The sequence below is a fragment of the Sardina pilchardus genome, chromosome 5, assembly GCF_963854185.1.
Source record: "Sardina pilchardus chromosome 5, fSarPil1.1, whole genome shotgun sequence".
In the NCBI taxonomy this organism is placed as follows: domain Eukaryota; kingdom Metazoa; phylum Chordata; class Actinopteri; order Clupeiformes; family Clupeidae; genus Sardina; species Sardina pilchardus.
The window spans coordinates 36,679,005-36,701,792 of record NC_084998.1 but is presented as its reverse complement, the minus strand read 5'-3'; the positions used below and the strand labels follow the sequence as shown (position 1 = coordinate 36,701,792).

Genomic DNA, 22,788 nt, shown 5'->3' with positions numbered 1-22,788 from the left:
ACAGGAGTGAGAGAAGCCACTGGCTGCAGCAGTGCAAGAGCAAGTCACATGTTCACGGTGCACGTTGTCACACGCACGCCTAATGTTTATGTTTTGTGCTGGTTTTGCGGCTACTTTGTTCAAGTGGCATTGATAAGTTAAACAGTCATTTTTTTTCTACACGGTAACGTTGTTGTATGAAAAGAAAACATTAGCCTTGAGTATTTTAATATTCAGTTGTAAACAAAGACATCTTCCTATGTAGCCCAAGCTGTAAATGGACTGAAGTTCGCTCTAAATATCTAATTTTATTGATTATGCTAACCGTTAGCATTTCTATGGGATTTCTCATAGACATTAGCCATAAGCTAACGCATTCATTTCTATTCTGTAACTTGGAACGATAGCCTACTTGACTGCACTCTAACAAAACATTGAAGAAAATAACTGATGTATGTATGTATGTATGAATGTACTCTGAAATGTTGTTCTACTTAGTTATACAGTAAAAGTTTGAAAAGAATTTCAGCATCAGAGTTTCCCTTGGGAAATTGGTTAGCCCTATATCCATCTATTCTAATGTAGCTGGTTAGACTTCATCATTACCACACACAAGTGGGGGCAGAATTACAAATGTGTGAGTAATGTGTGAGCTGTGAATAATGAGCTGTAAAGTAACTAAGACTTTTAAAAACCATTTTTTTTATAGGATATCGACTAATTATCGTTATCGTCAAGATCACAAAAAATATCGAGATATTATTTTTTGCCCATATCACCCACCTCTATAATAATATTTTCTATGTTTTAAATCATTTGATTGCAGATGTAACAGAACCCTCACCAATTTGAGTTGACAGTGGGAACCGGATAACCTCGCAAACTGTAGGCTACTCGATCTTTGTTGCTTTCATGATTTCCTAGAATCAACCTAGTTAGCATCGTTAACATAGTTAGCATTGTTAACATGGTTAGCATTTTTAGCATAACTGTTAGAAATCATCAACTAAGTTAGCTAATCAACCTGGTTAACATTGCTAACATAGTTAACATTTTTAACATAACTGCTAGAAATCATCAACTAAGTTAGCTGATCAACCCTGTTAGCATTGTTAGCATTTTTACCATAACTGTTAGAAATCATAAGCTAAGTAAACCAATCAAGCTGGTTATCATTGTTAGCATAGGTAACATTTTAACATACCTGTTAGTAATCATTAGTTAAGTTAGAACTGGAATGTTTAATGTTCAACTCTCTTTAAACTATGCAACCACCATGTTTACCCTAGCTACACCTTAGTAACCATATCTACATTATCTATCTATACATTTTTGCATTTTCATGCACTGGTAATTCCTTGGAATTGCATATCTAGTTTCAATCTGCTGCTTGTGTTAATGGCAATTTTGAACTATGACAAATAGTTTGTTAGTTCATGCTTGTCTTTTTCGAAGTGCAGAGCCTTGCGAACATTTTCAGAGTGCCAGACTGAATTTACAAACACCCGAAAAAACAAAACAATAAGAGTTGTAGTGTTGCAGTCTGTAGGTGACTAGGCTACTAGGGATTTCTGTTGGCATTTCCGAAAGCTCCGAAATATACTATATGGGCTGGGCCACTTAAGGCGTTTTTTCACCAAGAACGAACCTGGTGTTGAACTGGTGCCGTTCAGAATTCTTTGAACCGTGGTGCTATCTAGTGAACCAGCCCGCATTTACACCAGTTCTGAACAGAACCAAGGATGTGTCATCAACAATGGGTGGTGCATGCAAAATCAAAAGTTAATGAGATGCATAAACGGGAGAATGATATGACCAGTTGTCCCATAAAAACGGCAGAAACTAGCTGTTTAAAATGCTAGTCAACGTCTGCAGTGTAATGCTAGTTGAATCGTTTTGTTTACTCATGGCAACAGTTGATATGGACGGAAAACTCATGCTTTTAGCCTTCTTCCCTCTGCAATGACACGCCCACACCAACTATTTTTTGGTTCAACTTCCGAACCAAGGTGCCACATTCAGAACCGGCTTTTGTTTGGTGAAAACGCGACGAACGGTTCAAATGTTGGTTCACGAACGGGAACGGAGCCGGTTCTCTGTCGGTGAAAAAAGGCCTTTAGAGGTTGCTTCCTGGCCGCCTATTGAATGAGTAGAACTGGGCTACAGTATCAATCACACCGCAGCAATGCTACAGCGGACTGTACTGCCACCTCGTGGCGGCAAGTTGTAATACAGCTGTAATACATTTCACGCAGAGCGTAAATCATGCAACGCGTGAGGGAAATGTCCATTCTCAAGTAACGCCTACTGTACGTAGAAGAATCATATGAAGATCCTTACCAGCCTTGTGAGTAGGAGGACTGTGCACTCGTGTGATATTAAATGAGGAGAGTAAGGACATGAAGTCAACTGAAGATGAGTTATTGAAATGAATATTAAAATCACCAAGGATTAATGCTGGGCAACTATCCATTGGAATAGCAGACAGTAGAATGTCCAACTCATTCACAAAGCTGCCAAGTTGTCATGGAGGGCGATAAATAACCAAGTATAATTTGTATGGCTCAGTTATCATGATGGCATAATATTCGAATGAGCTGTGGTTTTGAGTAGGCAGCAACTGAGTTAACCTCCAGTTATCAGAGATCAGAAAGCCTGCCCCGCCTCCTCTACCAGACGAGCGGCAGGTATGCGATAAAGCATAATTAGTCGACAACGCTGCAGGTGTAGCAGTATTTTCTGGCCTAATCCATGTCTCTGTAAGCGCAAGCAACTGGAGCGATAACTGAGGCCAGAGCAGGAATGAAGTTTGCTTTATTCACTGCAGATTGGCAATTCCACAGCCCCAGAGAGAAAGTAGGACATACTGAAACCTGCTGCCTTTCAACCTTAGAGTGCTTACTCACCCGATTGGATACAGGGATGTGTTGAATGTACATAATTACCAGTAGAATAGGCCGCGTTCAGTCTGCAGACGAATCTGATTCAAATCTGATTCCTTCTCATATCTGATTTTTAGGGCTGACTGTTCACACTGCCTTTAGCAAGTGTCCAAATCGGATATTTCAATTTCAATTTCAATTTTCAATTTAATTTCACTTATAGAGCGCCAAAACATTACACATGTCTCATGGCACTTTACAGTGTTAGACATTCAAAGAGAGCCCATGAGTAACAGGGGCAAGGAAAAACTCCCTAGAATTGGAGATACATATAGGAAGAAACCTCAGACAGATCCACGACTCAAGGGCCCAACCCATGCCTGGGGTCAGTTACAGTAAAGTCATTTGTAGTTTGAAAGTTACAATGACAATGAAGGTTCAAATAGTCCAGTGTAGGGAATATGGCTCTGTTCAGACTGGGTCACATTAGTAACAGATCTGACAGGTTGCTGTAGCAACAAAAACAAACATTTCTGCCATCAGGAGGAAATACGTGCTAATTTGGTGTGATTAAACATAGAACAATACAACTAGGTGTGTTCATTGAATGCATACGTGTACGCATTTGCGCGACAGAAACCGAAACTAATCAGTGGCAAGCTCCGCCTCAAACTGTTGAGGCTATTTAATTATTTAACGGCATTTAATATAACAATGTGGATTCTTGCAACTTCCATGAAACAGAGCAGAGACTACATAAATGCTATACTTAGCACTGAGTGTGGTTAAGTCACGTTTAATATAACATGGTCAAAAGACATAGCCGTAACATTGCTCCACAACTCGAAATAGGTGGGCGGTCATGCACGTAAAGTCACGTCACAGACAGTCAAATCCGATCTGAGTGTTGGGAGCTGTTCAGACTGAGACACATCTGTCCATATCCGATACAAATGCGATATGAAACTACCTCCTGTGGTTTGCAACCGTTTCGCAAAAATCGGATTTCATGTGAGCCTTCAAAAGTTAGGCTACATCCGATACAAATCTGAATGGGCTAAAAATCTGATTTTGGCTGACAGTCTGAACGCAGCCTTAGAGCGCTCACTCACCCGATTGGATACGGGAATGTGTTGAATGCACATAATTACCAGTAGAATTCCCTTCAGGACTTATTTTCAGATAATCCCTGGTGGACAATACATTATACCTTAAAGTCACGCAACGTTGCATAGGCTACTCATCAACAACCGTGGTTGCCTTGCGCTTCATAGCACTGGCATGGCCATGGCATAGACGGGCCATGCATGCGGTTAGCTTTAGGCTATCATTTCCCAACAACAGCAAAAACGCACGGGTATGTAATGTGTCTAATAGCCATTAGCTGCAACTCAAACGCCTTTCCCCTTCACTTTTTTATTACCTTGCAAACAGGGATGGAAATTAGCACCAGCCACCAGCCAAATGCTGGTAAAATGTGAGAGTGGCTGGTAGATTTCAGACACAAAGTCATATTTTAACATTGAGTGGCTGGTTAATTTCACCAGAAATCTGCTATTGGCTGATAGATTGTCACATTTTCAAATTTTAATTTCCACCCCTGCTTGCAAAGAGTAAAAAGCTCTAACAGCACGGGCCTGATTCTCATCACCAATCTAACATGATCTACCTGCATCAACGTCATTGGGCAACACGTTTCTTGGAAAACATTGTTTGCACAGGCACTGCACTAGTTTTCTAGAAGTTAGCGGAAGCCACCAAACGGTAGCCAAGTCATTGCTAAAGACACATTGAGTTAAGTTTCATTTCTCGCTTTGGCAAGTAGCCATATAATAAGCGGGATAATGTATAGAAATGCCGGTCATTATCGGAAAATAATTCCCGACAGGATGAACAGAATGTTCGTCCTGAAGCAAAACCGGCGTTCTATACATTATCCCTTACATATTAATGACTGGAAACATGGAAATTCCAAATGAGAGGACAACATGCTACTAAATGGAATATGGCCGAAGATGACAGGATAGGCCCCAGTCATTGTGCGATTGGCTGGGGCACCTGCACTGCACGCCGGCGACCCAGGTTTGATTCCCACCCGTGGTCCTTTCCGGATTTCACCCCTACTCTCTCTCCCACTCCCTTCCTGTCTCTCTACACTGTCCTGTCTGATTAAAGGCATAAAAGCCCCAAAAACTATACTTAAAAAAAAGATGACAGGATAAATAATAAATGCAGAAATACAATATGTACGCTAAAAATAAATGTATCTACAGTTTGGTCAAACTGATAGGCCTACTTAATACCTGCAATTGACGTATTGATACCTCCTTTATGTAAAGTCAAATTTATAGTAAATACATTAAACAATGTAGTAATATATAATTAAATTAATGACACAATGCAGAAATAGCCTGGGCTACATAAATAGCCAACATAGATGAATCAATGTGGATATGGGAAAATAGATCAATCAAGCAATGTGGAAATACATAATAAATAAATGAAGAAATAGAAAAACAGAAATAAATGAATCAATACAGAAATAAATGAATGACTGCATGAATTAATAACTAGTTTTCATGACCAAATTATACATTTCCCTCTTCATCTTTAGTGTTTTCATTCATTCATTCTGTCATCTTTGGTCCTCCATATTCCGTTCAGTAGCTTGTTGCTGTGGCAGCTGCAGCTCTCATTTGATGTTCCATGTTGCTACAGTCTTATTTGTTGTTGCAATGTTGAATCATCAGGGTTTTTTTTAAAAATAAATATTATGTTTTGGTCTTTGTGGAAATGGGAAAAGGCATTAGTTTGACTTTGGTATGGACTTTCCGCTGTGTGCCAGCCTAGGCAACACATACAGGATTTATACTGCCCTTTTATTATTGGGTTGAACGCATGAGTGACATTTTGACCCTTGGTATAGACTTCAGCCACCTTATTTCCATTACATCAACAAAACATAATTGCTTATATATTCAGAAGATAGGTCTCACTCTGTGGAATAGCAGTAGATGTCGAAGGAGAGGTATTACCAGTGGGTAATGGCAGGCAGGAGGTGCTGACATTTTCTGAAAGAAACGCAGAGTTCAATATGTAAAATATTAGAAATAGAGACTTTACATGTAAATAAAAAATATCTGTCTCCAAATCAAAATAAGGTTATACAGTAACACTGAATTATACATCAAGTGTGCATTTCAATAAGGACTGAGATAGGGAGTGGAACACAGACAGGCTTACATCCCCTGGGTTTTCCAAACAGTGGGCAGATAGAGAAAAAGAAGGGCACACACACAGCCCTGTGATCAAGGGAGAGAACAAAGTTAGAGCAGCCCCAAATGTACAGCCAACATTCAAAAATACGATTGACAAAATCTTTCAGAGGCTTCTGAGTGCATTACTACAAAGCCCTGAACCCCAAGTGAAGTTTTTTTTGTTGAGATGTTATCATGTTATTTCGAGATCATATCTCGTTATTTCAAGATAATATCTCATTATTTCAAAATAATATAAAAATAAGAATAATAAAAAAAAATCTTCAATTTTTTTCCCCTTCAGATATTATCTCATTATTTCGAGATAATATCTCATCATTTCGAGATAACACACCTATGTTAGGTTACTTCCAGATATCATCTCGTTATTTCGAGACACTAAGTCGTTATTTCGAGATATTATCTCGTTATTTCGAGATGCCTATTGTTATTTATTTGTATGTCGCTTTGGACAAAGGCTAAATAACTATAACCATAACCATTATCTTGAAATGACGAGATATGATCTCGAAATAACAATATAACATCCAAACAAACAAACAAAAAAATCTCCACTTGCTTTTCAGGGCTTCCGTACATTACAGTGCATCATGCATGACGGAAAAAAAGATGCTCTTATTTCAGAGGTGATTATTATTATGAATGAAGGAAAGAGCAATTGAGAGAAGGGATGGTCAACACTAGTGAATAGACAGCAGGAAACTAAGGATGCAAAAGAATATATAGCAATTTTCATGAGTGGATTGTTTTTGCAATAGTGTGCAAGCAAGTCAGAATGTTACCCATTTCAATCCGTGCACTGTTCATGCAATCCATATCTATCTATTAATGCAAGGAACGTCTGTCTGTGTGTCACTCTGTGTGTTCCACGCATAACTCTCGAACCCATTTCTAACTTTCTCTGGACCCATACCCATTAGAACAGGGGTTCCCAAACTTTCCCATGACAAGGCCCCCCAAATACCAATAGATTGTGGCCAAGGCCCCCCTTTTGCATGATGTTGTATTTAACCCATCAACGATACGGCAAATGTAGAAATAAGTTAATAAAATAGGCCTATATAGGTGAAAATCTATTTATTTTATAGGCTTTGCACTATTTAGGGATGCAATGGTTTTAGACGTTTCACGGTATTTTAAAAAAAATATGTGTTCATATGTTAAAAAAGCACTGATAGGCACACACAAGCTGAAATAGTTTTAAAAAAAAGTGTGACAGTGTTTATTACATTACAAAAATAATTAGGCAAAACCTTATTGCCTTAAGCGGGATACAGATCATGCACAGCAGTCTCTGTTCAACCCTCCACACACACAGAAAATGGCTTGTCTGGTTTCTATTTCATATTTTGAATTCATAAACTTTATATATTTTGTTAACATTATAGTATTTTGAGATCTGCATAATTACTTAAAGCTAAAAATATTCAGTAATTTGAGTACTTCACATTGATTGCACTTGTCTTTAATGATATCACAGGGGTGGTGTGTAGGTCTAATTGAGTGCCTGTCACTTTAAAAAGTTCGTGAACGTAATTAGGTTTCATTCGGTTTTTGGAAAATAGTCACGTATAGTTCAAGGATATATGTTTTCATTACATAAAATGAATGTTCAAAAACGAACCAGGTAAAGAAAATATTTCTGGTGTCATAGAAAAGATAAGTGTCTTGCAATGTTAAAATCTATGACTTAGGAGTAGCATGGTATTGTGTGTTGTCCCGTTCACTTTTTCCTTGGTCATTAATTGGCTGGGTGCTTCTATCATGACTTTGAGTTTGGTATCTGTTTTATGTATCCAATGAGTGACAACCAGTGCTCAAAATAAAACGTTACGTATTCTCCTGATAACGTTAGAATGGATTTAATATGAATGTACATAATATGTACATAAAAAGACGCCGAGTGGCTATATGACAGCCACAGCGCACGTTTGCGGTGGAAATGTTCCGCCTTTTAAAAGGTGTAGCCTAAATCCGAATCGTGGTTAAATCCATCAAATTAGACAACAGAATCAGTAGGGTACCAATTTTGCTTCATAGTAGCCTAACAGGCCTATATCAAAAGCAGGCTCAGATGACGCTGGACGCAATTTAACACACGGTTTCCAGACCGTGGTTATCAACCGCGATAATAATTATAGGGTTTGAAAAGTAATTGTTAACGTCAAAATTTTTATCATGGTTTACCTTTACACTGTAATCGTTACAACCCTAAACGGTGTACAACAAATTATTACAATGGTATTTCATATCAATACATACAATAATAGAAATATTTTATGATTTTTTTTTTTTGCTTGTACAATATATTTTCATCCAACTTGCTGCGGCCCCCTGGCGGCCCCCACTTTGAAAACCACTGCATTAGAAGAGGTGACAAAATGTACAGCAGAATTTCGGACCTCAACCGCTGGCTGTCAGAGTGGTGTGCCAATAACAATGTGGGCGTCATTGATAATTTTAGCTTCTTCTTGGGGAAGCCTAGACTGTTGAAAAGAGACAGTATCCACCCCACTCCGGAGGATGCTGCTCTCCTTTCAAGGAACATAGACCATCACCTAACCGAGGCTAGTTCCTGACGAACCAGAGGTTAGTCCAGGCAGCAGAGATATTGTCTTACACAGATCTCTGTCGTCCCAGAGTCACCCAGGTACACAGGGCCAAATAGAGAGGGTGTCTGTACCAAAGCTGTCCCGTGCTCGACCCATTAGGGGAATTGATTTTAGCAATCTTATTCAAATAAAAACATCTTCAATTACACAATCCCCCTAAAAAACGCAACTTAGGCTTGCTTTACTCATTATCAAGTAACTGTGCGTTCACACCAAGACCGTCAAAAGCGTCAAGAGCGCCGGAAATCATTCATTTCCTATGGAGAGCAGGCTTGTGCAAAATTCAGAATTGAATTGAAAATGACTCCTAAATTCCAATTAAATTCTTGAGTTTGAATTGAATTTGAATTGAGGTCAAAAACAGGATGCAGAATTACAATTCGAATTTGAATTAAGGGAAGTAGAATTGAAATTCAATGAAATTCAAATCAATTCATATACATAATATAAGGGTACGCTGCAAATTATTTGATTCTTATCAAGATAAAAAAATAGATTAGAAGTGTTAGATCATTTATATTGTTTGAAGCGTGAATTTCTTATTTTACGTAAGTGTTCAACTTTACACCATCTTAAATCAAGCACATCTTTTTTTGTCTCAAATAGGCATGAAATCTTAAAATGAGGTAAATACTGTTAAAATGAGATCTTTTACATCTCTCCCTCAAATTCTCATCAAAATAAAGCTTTTTTTAAGATTAAGTGACAAGAAAATTTGACTTAATTTAAGATGACATTTAAGATTTAAGATATCTTAAAACAGCAGTTTATGCTTATAACAACTTATGTAACAACTTTAAATATACGTAATTATACTTGTCACAAGCTGTGGTACTGTGGCGCAACAGGTTACAGCGTTAGTACCTTGTGCTCGTCCAATTACCCACGGGGACCCGGTTCGAATCTCACCTGCGGTCATATCCGAATCCCTCCCCAACTCTTTCACTCACCTACCCGCTTCCTGTCTATCTTCATTGTCCTATCTGAATAAAGGCAAAAAGTCCAGAAAATATTCTTCCGAAAAAAAAGGAATATAATCTGAGGCTGTTTTTTAAGTAACCTCATTTTACAACCAGCATTTTATGCTTATATTAAGTATATTTTACTTATTTTGGGGATGTAAAAATTATATTTATAAGTAATCTTAAAAACAGCAATTTCAGCTAATGTTAAGTTTCCAAATACCTCTGTAGACATGCTTATTGCTAGATTTTTTTTTATTTATCTTAATTCACAAAATCTTGTCAAGTGAAATTATCTTGCTGCATGGACAAAAAAATTCACTTGTTTTGAGTACCTTTTACCTCAGATTTAGTGTTTTTATCTTGTTTTTAGACACCCTTTTTTGCAGTGTTTAACAATTAAGTTTCACAAAATGTGAGATATGATCTCAACAAACACACAATTTATAATTGAAAACAGTAATCAATTGCATTTCCAATGTAATTTTCCCTGAACTGAATGTATGTGAGATTCAACACATTCTTCCTGTTATGTGACATGTGAATTTGTTTTGAATTGCCATGAATTGAATTCCACTTCCTGTCATTCCAATTCCAATTCAAATTCAACTTCCTGTGGGGTGGGGCCAATTCAATTCAAATTCCAACTCATGAATTGAATGGAGGCAAATTCTAAAATTCGGAATTGTGCACAAGCCTGATGGAGAGTCGGCGTTACCGGCTTCAAAAGCGTTCCGGGCGTGAGCGTGGCTTCATGAGCTTCACGGGCGTAAAAAAAAAGTTGAGCCTCAGTTAACTTCATGGTAATGAGCTATGACACGGTTCAGCGTCAACCAATCTGAATGTCAACGTCCTTCTGTCATGTGTGTCCTCGAAAATAACCTGCATGTTTTTTGGTTCCTATCGATATTTTGGTTCCTGTCATTCATTGTCTTGATGAAAATGGCGGTAGAAAAGCTAATCGCGTGTGTAGCACAGTATCCGATTATTTACGACTGCAGTCTTTTTCTGTACAGAGACCAACTGAAAAAAAATGATGCGTGGGATAAAGTTGCGCACGTAGTTGGGTGGCCCGGTGAGTTTTAAAGTGTGTAATATGTTGATACATCGTGGAAGGCTAGCTTTCATGGATTGCTTTGGATGGGATGGCCTTTCGTGATTGCTTTGGAAAGGATGACTTATTCTTCCCCAATTCTTCCATGTTCAGCACAAATTTGACGAAAATAACGTAAATAATGAGTAAATAATGTGCCTTATCACCGAAAAACGTTGTGTCTTGTTTAGCGGTTTTGGCAATTAACTATATGTTCGTCGTGAGAGATGCCGCCAATTTTCTTCATTCGACTTGAGAGATGCATGCCAGATGTAAAGTCTGCCTGGAAAAAAATATTAACAGATGCGGTTGAAACAATTTCAACAGGAACATCAGCATACTTGAGTGTTTTGTCAGTCATAAATACGTGCTAGCCTATCAGGGAATTAAGTTATGGGTGGCTTCAGACAAAAGGGTGTGGTATTTTTACATTTTCATAATTAGTATTGATTAGTGTTGACTCTAGAACAAGACAAAGTTGCTGCTTTGAATAGGCTACAGAAGGCTGGATAGTTAACCAGGGGACCTAGATTTTGTCATACAGTTCTGCAACTGTGTCATGTCATTGTCAAAAAAACGTACATGGGCAACAGTGATGTGCGGGCTGATCCAAATCGAGCGTAGGCTACATACGTGTATTTAGAAGAGAAAGACAACATTTGCAGCATTCCCACTGAAAACGCGATTCTATCCCCCACATTTTGTCAAGAATATGTAGAACACACTTGTTGTTTCTGCGTAGACAGACCCTCGGCTACACTTGACATGCAGTTGTGTTCTGTTCTCAGAGTATATGCTTTCTCTGTCTATGATCTGCAGCTTTTTCCTCTAACTGCTGGCCTCTTCGACAGAAAATTCGGCTTCTGAGCAGCGAAGTTGCCGAATGCCGATGCAATGCGTGCTTCTCAAGTCTGATAATTTGCAGCAAGATCGAATGGTATTATGGAAAGAAAAATAAACTAAAAGTTTCCCAAATCAGGAAATACTTCTTAATTTAATGTCATCAAGGCATAGCCTACAATTGGTATGAGCATGCAATTAGTGTTGTTTTTGGCGGCCTGTTTTGGTTTTAGTTTTAGTCTAGTCTTTGTGTCAAGCTGTCATTTTAGTTTTTATCAGTTTTAGTCATGTTCATACTCTTTTAGTCTAGTCAAGTTTTAGTCGACTGAAAGTATGAGCATTTTAGTCTTATTTTCGTCTAGTTTTAGTTGACGAAAACGAATGACTTTTAGTCTTGTTTTAGTCAATGAAAATTGGATTTTAGAATCTTTTTATTAATGCAATTCTATTTAAAGGGGTTGTTCCTCCATAGACTGAGTAAGACTGTTTTTAGTGGCAGGCACTATAGCACCAGCGAACTCTGAAACTATAGGACTGGATGAAATGTGCAGATAACGGTCTGCACTGATCAATATCACACTGGCTAACCTGGAAATGAGGTCCCATGTCCAAAATTCTGAACTACCCCTTTAATAGGAAATTATACATTTTGGTTAATTTTCATGGATTAAAAAAATTACAAATATTACAGGTTACATTGGCACTGAACATTGACAGTGGAATCAGGTATGTTACACAGAGTTTGGTGTCCCCCTGTCACCATGAAAGGACTATTTGGAATATTCTGTAGACCTGCTGTTCCTTTTCTGAGAACAATTTAACTGAAGATCAAGTTGTCCTTAGGCTATTGAATGCTGTAAATGTGGATGCTATTTCATCATTAACTAGCCTATAAACGTGGTTACACACAGTTGTCATCTTAATGCAGTGTTTTGTAGCCTATAAAACGCATTTCACGTTCATCACTAAGTTTTGGTAGGCTACCCGGCGTATGCCTTGAGTGATCGCGGCCCCTTTAAATGCGTGGGACTTTAAATTACGTTTAACTCCATGCTGATTTTGTTGATGAACAGCGCCGTCTTTGATTCAGTTTTTCTACCATTTAAATAAACGACACACGCGCACTTGTGTGGTTGGTAAGGAATTGTTTTCAATAGTTTTCTTGCCCACACAACATTAGATAGCCTACTAAGCCAAGGTTCCATTAAAAATGTGTCTATGATTAGAACTTCGTTGCTGATCGGTGGAATAATGTTATTATTGTAGGCTATGACAGCGTCAGCATCAGCTGGACAGAAGCTTACACACTAATCAAATCTGCAGTTGCCTCTTAACATTTTCATCTGAATTAGATCTAGGCTACATGCGGAGGTGAGATAATAGCCTAGTGCAAAGTTGAACTGAGAGAGTTGCCAATCTAACGGACTGAACGTAGCCTATATTTCTTAGCTTCTATTAGCGAAAACGATAGGCTATACTGTACATCTACCGCTCCTTTGCTACATGATAAAATATTATCAGATGAGTGACAGAAGCACCGGCGGATATGACCAACAGGCCCACGCGAGAAACGCTGGTCCTCTGGCATGATAATCAGACCATGCAACCTGATGCGCCCCTGAAGTGAGACGCAGGAAACAGAAATAGGCTAGCCTACTGCAAAATAATAACACGACTAAACACACAAAATAATGTTGTAACATTCCTGTCCTTCTGGTCTTCGAAAATGAAGAGACATGTTAGCATGGTTTTTATTTTGTAAACCACATTTAGTCTCGTTTTTATTCGTCAACGATATTGCCTTATACATTTAATTATAGTCATCGTCACATGGCCAGCATTTAGGTTGCGTCTCGTCTCGTTATAGTCACGTGAAAAAAGTTCGTTGACGACGATATTTAGTCATAATTTTCGTTGACGAAAGCAACACTACATGCAATGTGCGTCCTTGCGCAACTTATAAAGTGGCTCGAACGCCCCACGTCTGCTCTTTCGTGCAATAAAGGTTTCATCTCGCTGCAATTTATAATCGTTCAGACACGTACCCGCGCATCACTGATGGGCAATACTGGTCTACAGGCCAACAAAATGCCATGGTATTTTATGATGCAAATTATATGAAATAATTGTATACTATTGATTGGTGTTCATAGTATTGACTTGTATTCTCATTACATTTGTTCTTTTGTTGTGTATTATATAGTTGATGAGTGCAAGAAAAGATGGAAGAGTTTAAGAGATCGCTATAGAAAAGAGAAGCAAAAGGACAGGAACAGAAAGAAGAGTGGGGCAGCAGGAGGAAGTATTAAAGTATGGTGTTATGCTGCAGTGCTGGGATTCCTAGATCCTTTCATGGAGGAGCGCCCCACATCCTCCAACCTGGAGAGTGAGCTAGGAGATCAAGAAGACGGTGAGGAGGTCAGAGGTGAAGGTGAAGGTAGTGCTGTGCGATACTACAGTATTAATGTATCTACGGTATTAATGTGTGGATGTAAATATATAATTTTAAGTAGAAATTCTATATCGGGATATATATCGTTATCGTGGTATAGAACTGCCTATATCGGGGTATAACTTTTTGTCCATATCGCACAGCACTAGGTGAAGGGGAAGGAGAGGTTGAGGATGAGGATGTCCGAGAGCGGGCTGAAGAACGGGCAATAGAAAATGCAGCTCCAGCTCCAGCCCCGCAGGAAAGTCCTGAGAGTCCCGAGTGTAGGGCAGTGGAAAGAAGGAGAAAGAGACCCAGAGAGAGTGGAGAGTTTGACGAGAGAATTCTGGAAGTGCTTGAGGCAGTGAACAACAGGCGCACCCACCAGCCCACTCGTCCCCCTTCTCCACCGCCTGATGCAGACTCATTGTTTTTTAGGGCCCTAGCAGAGGATTTTAAGACTCTGTCATTGCGCACCAGGCAGGCCCTAAAATTTGAAATGCACCGCCTGGTGTTTGAGGCCAAGCAAAGGTAAGATGTTTGGGACGAGAGCTGTGGGTCGCACATGACCATGCTGGGTTAGGGGTGAGGGGTGTTTAGTTTATATGCACACGCACACACACACACACACACACACACACACACACACACGAACACCTTGCTCCCTGTCCTACAAACACAGACACACACACACACACCTTTCTCCCTCTCCTACACTCACAGACACACACACCTTGCTACCTGTCCTTAACATGCACTGCACGTACACACATCTTACGGCTATCCCTCACATGCACTGAAACCCTCCACACACACGCAGGTCATACTGTAGTTTCTGAGAGCTGTTCAGCACTCCACCTGTTTACCTCACCCAACCCCCCCTGCATCACATATGTATGCATCACTGTTTTAAACGTTTCTGTCGGCTATATGTCCGGTCCATGTTGGAATTAGCTTGGGGGGTACTGTTCTGCATACTCCCACTATGTGTGCAACTGTTTTTGTTTGTTTTATTTTATAGTGTTCATTTTACACTACACAAATGTTAATTTCACTAATGAAATGAATATTAATGAATATTAATAAAAAATATATATTAATATTAAAATATATTAATAGAAAAGATTATATATTTTCAACAGTTATGGGTGTGTGTTTTATGGTATCAAACCTACAATTTTGAATGCAATGTGAAATATTACATTTCCAGGACCCACTTGTGTTGTGTTCGTCAGTGAACAGCTTATATTTTAGTAACTGGTTTAGTGGTTCAAACATTTTCATCTGGTCAATGATACAAGAGTCTATATGCCGACCTTGTTTGTGTGTGTTTTGTGAGATGGAGGTGCATGCTCGTAATTATCAATAAAGGAAGGCATAGGCTATATATTCAATAAGGTTTACAAAAGCTATTACTGAATAATCATGTAATATGGAAATCATGCTTTTTAATGCTTTGGGTGGCTCTTAAAAGAGTCGTTTTGGACAACATTAGACCGCAGGTTGCCAGGTGACTGCTCCCTCGTTGGAGAAATAGGACACAAATGTCTCCCTGACGCGGATGGCCTCCCGAGAGGCGTTGTTGCTGCTCATTCGGGTGGCTGGTAGTAGGCCAGCAGCATCACGATCTGCTGTTGTCGCTGCAGGTGGCTGGGTCGTCCTGGTGGTCTTGCTGGTCAGCCTCAGGAAGTTGTGCAGCACACAGGCATCCGCATTTGCAGGACTGACCCCAATGACTCCTCTGTACATACGCCATTGGGATGTGAGAATACCAAAGGTATTCTCAACAATCAGCCTTGCATGGGACAACCTGAAATTAAAAACTCTTTGCCTGCCAGACAGTCTCCCCGGAAAAGGGCGCATGAGGTTGCGCCGCAGCGGGAAGGCTTCATCTCCCACAAAGACATGAGGCTGCGGTCCCATGTCCTCCGCACCTGGCAGCACAGCATCCTGTGGCAGGCCAAGGGTCCCATTCAGAAGCTTCTGGCCAAAAGTGGACCTGGCCAGGACACCGCCATCACTTGTCCTCCCATAGCTCCCCACATCCACCACACGGAAGCAGTACTCCGAATCCACCACCGCCATGAGCACTATGGCGTAGGTCCCCTTGTAATTGAAGTACAAGGATCCAGATTTGGCCGGGGCTTTGATGACGACGTGCTTGCCGTCAATGGAGCTGACGCAGTTGGGGAAAGCCCACCGGCGCTAGAAGCCCTCTGCAATACTTCTCCAGTCATCTGTGGAGGGCACTGACAAAAACTCCTCCACAAGAGCATCCCAAATCGCCCTGGTCACCTGGTTGACCACAAGCTGAACCGTGCTCACGCCCACACGGTAGCTGTAGGCTATGGTTCTGTACGAATCACCTGTGGCCAGGAACCGCAGACAAATCGCCAGGCGCTCAGCAGGAGGTACTGGGAGGCGGTAGTTCGTCTGCTGCGCGGAGATCGGCGGCCCAACCTTTGACAGCAAGCTGTCAAATTGTTCCCGGTCCAGCCTGAAATAGCGTTGAAACCGCTCCTCATCCAGCCGCAACTCCTGGACCAATCGGTGAAATTCACCGTGCTGCTGACGACCTCGCAGGATGTCATGCACCCACATCCGACGGCGATGGCGACGACGTGTCCGCAAGTATAACAGGACAGCGCAGATGACAATATCCTCGTCTTCCATGTTTTGATAAGTACGCTACTCATACGCTACTTATAGGAAAAGTGCTGGTATTTATAGGGCGCATTTCGTTTGTTTGTAGCGGGAAGACATTTGATTTGCTCTTCGTTCCACCGCTCTAACCAATGAACTGTAGATTAGGCTAACTAAACTAAACTAATGGTGTTTCCTATTCATACCACCGATCTAAACAAAAGTAGCTAGCTACGAACAAATTTAAGCCATTTACAAAAACATCTATAGGCTGACAACTTAATTAGCCTACACATCTGTTGAAATACATGACCCGAATATCATTAAAAATATTTTTTTCTTGACCCATAACCGCGGGTGACCGCTCGATTTGTATTCAGCCCGAGCATCACTGATATAATTATATGTCTAGATAGTCACACACTACGTTCATGTAACATTATTGTCTAGATAGTCACACACTACGTTCATGCAACATTAATAACATTCAGTAGCCTAGGTGAAGCATTCAATGTATTCATTGCTGTAGTTCGTTTTGCGCAGAGCGCTTCGGCTCCTTTAAATAAAGAGAATAGAATGTTTCACGTCATGGTTTTGACGCTTTCGGCGCTGAGCTGGGTTTAGCTTCACCAGCGTCGAGTTGTGAGCTTCACCAGCGACTTTGACGCTTTTGACGGTTTTGGTCTGAACGCACAGTAAGACCCCTTGGTTAATGAAATTATTGACAACCACATAGATCTAATGTGCCTCACTGAAACCTGGCTTAAACCAGATGAATACCTTCCTTTGAATGAGTCCACACCTCCTTCCTATCTAAACCACCATGTACCACGCCACACTGGCAGGGGTGGTGGAGTGGTTACAATTTACCACTCTAGCCTTCTCGAAACTCCCAAAGTCCTAATTCTGAATTGTATACACCCAGATTGGAAAACTAATCCACCTGTAACCGTGGTCACACTTTTATAGACCCCCAGGCCCCTACACTAATTTTCTAGAAGAATTCTCTGATTTTCTTTCCACTTTAGTTGTCCAAACAGAAAAAAATACTTATATTGGGTGATTTTAATATTCATATGGATAATGTGAACTGTTAAGAGTGACCTCATACGTCATAGATTGTACATGCGTAATGTTTCCTATAAATGCTGGCGCACAAATAAAGTCTTTCTCTTTTCCGGCCTACAACCGATGTGAGCAGTGATTGCCGTGCATGCTATTGGTTTTCTACACACAACGAATATGGCTGCGCCAACATGAACGATAGTCTCACAATTGCATTCCAATCCCTAATTGACCATCTGCCAAAATATTAATTCACCCACACATCGTCATTACCATACTATTGATCTAGTCTTGTCATATATGGCATAAACATAGAGCAGTTACCAATCATACCACAACACCTCACCCTAACTGATCACCATCTAATTACTTTTGAAATGACACTACACTATGTAGTGCCTAACTCCACTACTATAGTCGCGGCCTATCCGAAAAAACAAATGCAGACTTTCTAGAACAAATTCCACTTACCCTTTCCACATTTCTGACTCAGGAAATATTAGAGGGCCCTTCTCTTAAAATAGAAGGTCCTTCCCTTAACCCAGCAGAGGTCGATTTACTAACTGATAATGTAATGAACGCACTACACTCAACCCTAGACTCTGTAGCACCACTCAAAAAGAAAATAAGAAAACAAACAAGACGCGCTCCATGGTATACCACAGAGACTAAAACCCTTAAGCAAAACTAGAGCAAAAGTGGCGCATCACTAAAATGGAAGTCTTTCGCCAAGCATGGAGAGATAGCCTCATCACTTACAAACAAGCACTTGACAAGGCAAAGTCAGCTTACTAAATAAAAATAATACAACATTTGTTTTTAGCACAATCTCCTAAATTTGTAATGACAAAATTGAAACAATTAGAGTTAAGATCAACAACCAGTCAGTTTCACCAAATACACATACTCCACTAGGCCTACTAAATAATAGTGAAAACATAACAGAATCACAGATGCAACCTAGAACAACATTTAATTCATTTACACATATCGACACATTAGAGCTCACCTCTACAATTTCCTCATCAAAATCTGCAACTAGTCTGCTAGACCCTATTCCTACTCACCTTCTTAACACTAGAAGCGCCGTGCCGTTCTGACCCACTTATACCTAGAAGCGCCGCGCCCAGGTCATTTACTGTTTGACGACCTACTAGAAGCGCCGTGCTGGTGTGAACTACTTAACCCTTTGCAGACGGCACGCTGTAAAATCGGTACCCCAGTACCGATGACGTTGAGTCTAATAACTCCGCCATACTTCAACTGATTTTATTAATGAAAACGTCCTCATAAACGTCACATCATAGGCTTTACAGTGATATGATTGGTTAAGGGATTTGTGGCGCGAAACTGTTTCACTGCTTGAAGAGAAATCAAGAAGTTGAAACGTCATTCTGCCTGCTGAATCTGAAGGAGCAACGCCAGCTGTCAACATACATCAGACATCATAACGTCGTTTGAAGGACAAACTGGTGGATCAACTGAGATTTTTTTATCTGTTGTTATTAATACCTATCCACGTTATTTCTTCAAAATCGTTTTTATTTAGCTATTTTTACCAGTAATTGCACTGTGAGCGTGTGACCGTATGCGTTCACTTCAGCTCGCAATATTTGCGGGTGTTTTAGCAAACTGTTATCTTTAGTAAAATGTTGCCATTTTCAATGATTTTTTGGGGGTAACTACGCCCTCCATAATTATTGGCACCCCTGGTTAAGATGTGTTCTTTAGCTTCTAACAAATTCATTTCTTTTCCAAATAATATAGGACCACAATGAAAAAAAGCGGAAAATCCAACCTTTAATACAAGTGAAAAAATCCCACATCAAGAAATAATTTTTTTCTACTATCGATGCACATGCCTAGTGTTAGAAATAAAACGAACCTTGCATCGCATTGCATTAGCCTACTTTGTTCCCTGTATGGCAGTGGCGGATTGATATTGAGAAACTAGTCCCTCAAAATGTAATAAATCATTGAGTTGCAAGGTTAGTTTTATTTCTGAAATTATTCTATCAACACGGACATGTATATCGATAGTCCGACGATTTAATTGACTTGTCTCGGGTGTGCGGTGGAGTGAGTAAGACTGTTGTTGATGTCAGACTGATGTTACCGTAGAAATGTGTTAGCTCAAAACCAGCGTTAGCAAAGGGGGGCGCTGCAACTGAAGGAAGGGGCTAAACGCGATAAAAACGGTCTCCACCGACCTATATCACCTCGGTAAAGTTGGAAATGAGGTCCTATGTCCAAAATTCCAAACTATTCCTTTAATGCTTTGTACAACCCCCTTTTGCTAATAAAACAGCACCTAATCTTCTCTTATAATGTCTCACAAGATTAGAGAAAACAGAAAGAGGGATCTTCGACCATTCCTCTTTGCACAAAATCTCCAAATCATCCAGCGACCTGGGTCCTCTCCTCTGCACTCTCCTCTTCAGCTCACCCCACAGGTTTTCAATGGGGTTGAGGTCTGGGAACTGAGATGGCCATGGTAGGAGCTTGATACGGTGTCTGGTGAACCATTTCTGTGTAGATCTGGCCATATGTTTAGGGACATTATCTTGCTGAAAGACCCAGTGACGACCCATCTTCAGCTTTCGGGCAGAGGCCACCAGATTTTGATTTAAAATGTCCTGGTATTTCAAAGTATTCATGATGCCATGCACCCTAACAAGGTTCCCAGGCCCTTTGGAAGAGAAACAGGCCCACAGCATCACCGATCCTCCCCCATACTTCACAGTGGGCATGAGGTGCTTTTCTGCATACTCATCTTTTTGTTACGACAGACCCACTTAGAGTGTTTGTTGCCAAAAAGCTCTAACTTTGTCTCATCTGACCAAAGCACACGGTCCCAGTTGAAGGTCGAGTACCGCTCCAGACGTTTGTGCTTATGATTTTGAGTGAGAAAGGTTTTTTCCGTGCATGCCTCCAAAACAACTTGTTGGCATGTAGATAGTGCCTGATGGTTGTTTTGGAGACTTTGTGACCCCAAGATGCAACCATTTGATGCAATTCTGTAACAGTGAGTTTTGGAGATTTTTTTATTTCTCTTACCATCCTCCTCACTGTGCGTGGTGGCAAAATAAACTTGCATCCTCTTCCAGGCTTGTTTACCACTGTTCCAGTTGTTTTAAACTTCTTAATGATTCCTCTGACCATAGATATGGGCATGTGTGCGAGTGGCTATTGTAGCCATTGCCTTACTTGTGAAGGTCGACACACATCTGCCTTACTTGAACAGTTGTCGTTCCTTTGTCTTTCCCATGTTGAAGAGAAATGGCCTCTGTGTCACGTCATATTTATAGCCCAGGGAGACAGGATGTTAAGAATTACTAATTAAATGTTCCTACATACTCTGATGGACTTTGTAAACTACTGTAGAAATGACATAAATGACAGAAATACTTTAATTACATTCATTTCCTAGGAATTGTTAGGGGTGCCAATAATTGTGGAACAGGTGATTTTATGAAGAATAATTATTTCTCAGTCAGGGATTTTTTTTCCCACCTTAAAACTCACTTGAGTTGAAGGTTACATTTTTCTACAATTTTCAGTGTGAGAGTATGCTTCTACAATAAAAACTGAATTTATTTTAAGGCTTTTAACACATCTTAATCAGGGGTGCCAATAATTATGGAGGGCGCTGTATATGAAGCCAACTACTACGACTATCACCTTAGATATGTATTCAATTTGAACGAAATAGCCTGTCATGTAATGCTACAGCAACTCATAACGTTAGCTGTAGGTACTGCTCCAGAAATATTGCCCACGACGCGTCCTCCTGTCCTGACCAGTGTATTTACAGTGCATGAAAATGCACTGTACTGTTCTTCCAAAGTCTTCTTCTTATTATAGTGCATGAAAATGCACTATACTGTTCTTCCAAAGTATTCTTATTACAGTGCATGAAAATGCACTGTACTGTTCTTCCTCGGTCTTCTTCTTCTTATTACAGTGCATGAAAATGCACTGTACTGTTCTTCCTCGGTCTTCTTCTTCTTCTTCTTATTACAGTGCATGAAAATGCACTGTACTGTTCTTCCTAGGCTTCTTATTACAGTGCATGAAAATGCACTGTACTGTTCTTCCTAGGCTTCAACTTCAACTTTTTATTATTACAGTGCATGAAAATGCACTGTACTGTTCTTCCTATTCTTCTTATTACAGTGCATGAAAATGCACTGTACTGTTCTTCCTCGGTCTTCTTCTTCTTATTATTCTTCTTCTAACGCACGCAATTCAGCTTCAACCGCTTAACGTAGAAACTCCATTCAAATTTTGACGCGTAGGTCTTACTTACGCGATGTGGGCTTTGTATTTTTCAACTTTGTAACTTTTATACTTTTTAAACTATTAGTTAAAAACTATTACAATTTCCCCCATAGACTTAACATGGCTCATTATGACATCACGGCAGCAATTAGAATGTTACCCCAGCTGGTCAGCCACCTGCAGCCAACTGTCAGTTTCTCTCAGGCTCCTCTCTGAAGACTACATATTCTGTTCCCCTGTATCCTCTGCGCACAACAGTATCAAAATAAGTCCTCCTAATTCCATTCAACTTTATATCCATTCATCTTCTTCAAACCATTCACTCATCCACCCATTCTAAACAGTCTGCCTATCAACATCAATTAGACGCTCTACATTCAACTTTTAAACAATCTACTCTGTCTCAGGCTGGCTCTCTTAAGACTAGCCAGTTAAATTGATTACACCTGTATCTGTATCCACTACTCTCAGTAGAGAGCTGTCTCTCCATTCTACAAGAATATAAGGCACATTCCATCCAACATTCTATCCATTCATCTTCTTCAGACCATTCACTCATCCACCCATTAAACTGTCTATCAACATCTATTAAACAATCTGTCTATCAACATCCATTAAACTCTCTGTCTATCAACATTAATTAGACTATCTACATTCAACTTTTAAATTATTTACTCTGTCTCAGGCTTTAAGAGTACTCTGGCTCTCTTAAGGCGAGACAC

At 40.0% G+C, this 22,788-nt stretch overlaps 1 protein-coding gene across 2 annotated transcripts in view; it reads right to left on the bottom strand.

Moving 5' to 3' along the window:
• The window catches only part of LOC134080777 (myotonin-protein kinase), a 351,463-nt gene that overhangs the window by 5,314 nt on the left and 323,361 nt on the right, over nt 1-22,788 (bottom strand). Inside the window, exons 13-14 of one of the 2 annotated variants that reach the window (XM_062537385.1) lie at nt 6,105-6,163; nt 5,858-5,932 (exon numbers count right to left, since the gene is read on the bottom strand). In XM_062537385.1, the coding sequence (XP_062393369.1) occupies nt 5,858-5,932; nt 6,105-6,163 (134 nt within the window). The remainder of the gene's footprint in view (nt 1-5,857; nt 5,933-6,104; nt 6,164-22,788) is intronic. The other variant, XM_062537386.1, reaches the window with a different exon arrangement.